The sequence below is a fragment of the Mus caroli genome, unplaced genomic scaffold (assembly GCF_978045245.1).
Source record: "Mus caroli unplaced genomic scaffold, Mus_caroli_1 scaffold_15, whole genome shotgun sequence".
Lineage (NCBI taxonomy): Eukaryota > Metazoa > Chordata > Mammalia > Rodentia > Muridae > Mus > Mus caroli.
In genome coordinates this window covers 11,081,362-11,085,868 of record NW_028227270.1, presented here as the reverse complement: position 1 = coordinate 11,085,868, position 4,507 = coordinate 11,081,362, and the positions used below count along the sequence as shown (strand labels likewise).

General features: G+C 41.1%; 1 protein-coding gene across 1 annotated transcript; it reads right to left on the bottom strand.

Annotated features, from left to right (window-relative positions):
- Positions 1–373: 373 nt before the first annotated feature.
- Positions 374–886, bottom strand: Gapt (GRB2 binding adaptor protein, transmembrane). Its single transcript, XM_021179802.3, has one exon. The coding sequence runs from the start codon at positions 846–848 to the stop codon at positions 378–380; it is 471 nt and encodes a 156-aa protein (XP_021035461.1). The 5' UTR covers positions 849–886; the 3' UTR covers positions 374–377.
- Between the last annotated feature and the right edge of the window lie 3,621 nt (positions 887–4,507).

Sequence of the window (4,507 nt, the reverse complement as noted above, 5' to 3'; positions counted from 1 at the left end):
CTGGCATGTGAACGGTCTTGGGTTAGCCCCTCAGCACAGGACGACCTGCTAGGAGACTGCAATAGTGCTGAGCCTCAAAAGATGGTCGAAGAAGGAACGAAGGAAAGCGGTTAAAGGAAATATTTCAAAAGAAAAATGAAGATAAAACAATACAGATTTAATTGAAGGCAGGGCACACAGTGTGTGTGTGTGTGTGTGTGTGTGTGTGTGTGTGTTCTAAAACTTGCCTATAAATCCTCTTAGTGAGGTTTTATAAGGGTGGCGATAGGAAAGAGACCACTGATTTCATCAGAATAATTTGATCATGACGACATCAGTCCACTCGGAGGCCTGGTGGTCCGTTTTCCTCCAGCAATGAGTCTCAGTTTGTTGAAAAGCTAGTCGCAATCTGGAAGGATGTATATATCTTCATCTTGAGGCGGAGGAGGGCTAGGTTTCTGGAAGTTATAATAGAGGGGGTCCGTTTGGTTCCCGTAGACGTGCTCCTCGAGATTAGAAGGCTGCGTGTTTTCATACAGAGCCTTCTCAGTTGTCTCTTCAGTGCAGGGAGGGCACACTTCCACATTTTCATAGTTGCCATGCATCTTGTTTTTCTTGGCAGTAGATTTGTGGCCTTTGCTTTCTACTGTGGCTTTCATGCTTGGGCTCATCACATAGGGACTCAAGCCGGTTTTTGTGAAGTCTTTCTGCCTGCTGCTTCTCCTTTGCATAAACTTTGGTAGGGTAAACTGTGTCCTTTCCCGGCGATTCCAGTGCCAAGCACATCCAATCCCACAGAGCAGCAAGAGGACTAGGAGGGAAACGCCGACAGCCACAACCACCGGAGAACTCTCAAAGCATTTCAGCATTTCTGCACAGTTGCTGTTCCGCGGTTTGGTGTGGTTAATCAATTCACAGGCACAAGCAGAGGCAGTGTCTGGTCGCCCGTGGTGGCTGCGGTTCAAAACCGAGGTGGAAGGCTCCTGTAGGCATTTCTTTTCCAGATCTAAAAGGATGTTACTGGCAAAGTCCCGATGCAACTGGACGACGTGAGACTGAACAAATTCAGTCTCTGAAGGTGACCGATTACTGTATCGCCATCACTGTACACTGGAGCTGAATTCGGAGGGTGGGGGTGCGGATTTTTAGTCTTCTCCACTTCCTTTACCCTTGGTGGATCACAAAATGAAGCCGAGGTGAGCAGAGAATTACAGCCCAGCAGAAACCTCAAGAAAAGGGAAGTGCCATCCAGAAACCTGCTATAAATTAAAAATATATTAAACTATATTCTTAGTACCTCATGAGATTATAAATTTACCACATCTATCAAATGTGTTAGACGTCCGTATTGCCAGTTCTTGCTTTTGATTTTGAATATAGCATGAGCTGTTTTGAAACGAGAGTGAGGAATCTACCCCTGCCCAAGCATAGTTGTTTATATTAGTCGATGACTTTTAAGTGAAACGTAAGGTTCTCCCAGCATTGGGAGGAACAGAATAAAACTATCCATGTGTGCTCTGTCCATTGCTTCCTGCTTCTCTGCGAAGCCTGGCCATACTTCTTTGGAGTGGACAGAGGCTGTGTCGACTCCCTAGTCACTCCTCCCTCTAGAGTCTTAAAATAACTAGCTCATTCTCTAGCAGAGAGTGGTACCCTAAATGGAAGGAAATTCTTCCCTCCTACCTGGTCTAAAGAGCAGCAGGACTCAGCTCTTTTCATCTTTAGATTCCTAGAGCAAATCTGAACACCTAATACAGAAAATGAACCTAGTCACTATTTATTTGAATAAAAGAGAGCATTTTTTAAGTGACTCCCAAATTCAGCAACTCAATTCAGCTTAACTGACACTTTAAGAGGGAAGATTTTAAAGGGTGTATAGATTATTCTCAAGTTTATTTAAGAGATCTTTTTAAAGTGAAGTACCATATCTTTGTAAACACTTTTAATCACAAATGCAACAAATGATTTTCACTTAGTTGAGGTGATGTTTGAAGTGTTCCCTTGAACCTTTAAAGTATCATGGAAGGTGACACAAAGTATTCCATCAGACAGAATTTTCTACTGCAATTATATCCACCAAGTATTCTTACTATATGTTTCAAGTGAAACACAGGAATAGTGACAGCCAATATGATCAATATATTTAATAGTGACTATAATACTTCTTACCATTGTCTACTGAGCATCACCAACAATCATATTTAATTAGGGGCATATCTTAAATCAGATTTCAGTCACTTTCCTGTAGATTGTCACACTTAACCCTACAGCACTCATGTGGGATGCTATTGCTATCCTCACCTTACAGAAGATGAAATGGAGGATTCTAGATAATAACTCCCTAGCAACGAGTAAGCTGTATTTATCTCCTAGACACTGGCACTAGGACTAAGCATAGGAGAGCTAGAACACTAAATATCTGCTAATAAACAGAGGGATTCATTCCTAGCCACACTAACAACAATGAACAGCAAGGAAAAACCCACAAAGCAGTTCCCTGCCCTCAGTGAGGGCACATTTCTAATGCCGACCTCTTAGAAATCTGTTCAAGGTCAGATTATACCAAGGCAAAAAGGTTCAGTTTTGCATTTTATATGAACAAATGGAGCATAGCATGTACTTGTTTATAATAAACTCTCTTTGATAACTATTTAGGGACAAACACCCCCAATCCATATATCTCTCAAATTCCTTGGAGTCCTGGGGGTGGGGTGTGTTGATACAGTACCGCTGAGCATAGAATTATCTAGTCACCATGTAGTGTTAACAGTCTGAGCTGTTCATAAGGGCTCGTGCCTGTGTAATCCTGGTACAGGGAAGCTGAGGCTAGATGGGATACAGAATGACACCCTGTGTCAAAACCAACACATCTTATTGTCTACAGTTAAAATAATAAAGATAGCATACAGAATGGTGGTAGTCAGTAAGCGTAAGCAATTATGAGCAAGATGTAATGATGTGGGTATGAAAAGTCATAACAAAATACACTATCATATATACCAGCTTAGAGTTAATAGAGCTATAGACGATGAAGTCCTCTCACTCTTACAAGGGCAGACATGATACAAAGGCTACATACAGACATTTGTCTAATGATTTCTATAAATAAAAGCCTCATTTCCTTTATGGGCAAATGAGAATGGATATTAATATGTTGTAGCATAAATAATTGCACACACCCTATCCAGAATGTGTGAGATGCATTTCCAGAGGAAATTTCACATATCGAGTGGACTGAATCTGTTTTAGGACCGTGCTAGGCCTCCAAGAGAACAGAATGGGGGTTTCTGCATGATTGGCTGCTGTCCCCTGGGCAGGGGGCAGAGAAGCAAAAGGCTCCCTCTTTGTTTCTGAAAGAATTTATCTTAGTTCTATGCAGAGCAGACATCCTTTAGTATAAAAACCACAACAGTAATGAAATGCCCTAATATAACGCCTACACGAAGCTTGCTCTGCCCAGCTTGGAAGCTCTTCTCACCTTGGAAAGCAACAGTTTCTGCAAACCAACCCATAATTATTCACTTGTCTTCCGATCACAAGTTCTTCCTAGAGTAGACCTTGCAAAGCAGACAGCGCACTTTCTTCAGGTAGAATGGCAGGCACAGGAAAGGGCTGATTAGTGAAGCATGGTCCGACCTCACCAGCAACGTGCAAATTCTCTTCTCCACTATGACTGAGCCCGAATCATCCATTAACACACACACACACACACACACACACACACACACACACACATACACACCACCACCACCACCACCAACAACAACAAACAAGTTGTTTTGAAGTAACAAAATGTCACTACTTGGTTACACATGAATCCATTTCTTACCTCTTTCCATTACCCAAACACTTTCCATCTGTTGGACTCACATGAAGCCTGGAAGTGTCCAACTCTGTCTGTCACTTTCCATCAAGCTTTCTTCAGCTGAGAGCGGTTCCTCTTTTCATTCTGGTCACTTCCTTCCTCCTTTGGCTCCTCCTCCCTTCAGTGTATTTATTTAATACTTGCAAAGTTTCCTGGTTCGTGAGGAAGTTGCCATCAGATAACTGCAGAATTATAGATGACCCTCCCTCTTTGTAGGTGGAACTTTTTTGAAGTGTATGTTATGTTAGTATGTCAAACCTAGATGCTTTTTCTTTTTTGAACAATTTTACCATTTTCACTTTAGAATCAATCATGGAGTTTGTTTTCTTCAAAGAGGTTTTAAAACTCATACTAACATAGGCCTTGAGTATTTTTGTTTCTTTGCTTTGTGATTGGTGGAACAATCCATATTTAAATATGAATCTACAATGCATAACCCTAAAGTTAAATTACTTTACTTTCTACTAAACTAGTGCCCTTATATTGGTTCAGAATGTGTTTATTATGTTATTATTATTGACATCATCATCATCACCATCACATTCATTAAATAAAGGTTTCCCAAAGAAGGCATACTACTCTGGTATACCATTTGACTGATTTTCATGAGGTAAATTTGTCAAGTATCTTTTATTAGGAGACTCACTAGCACATAGGGATGTT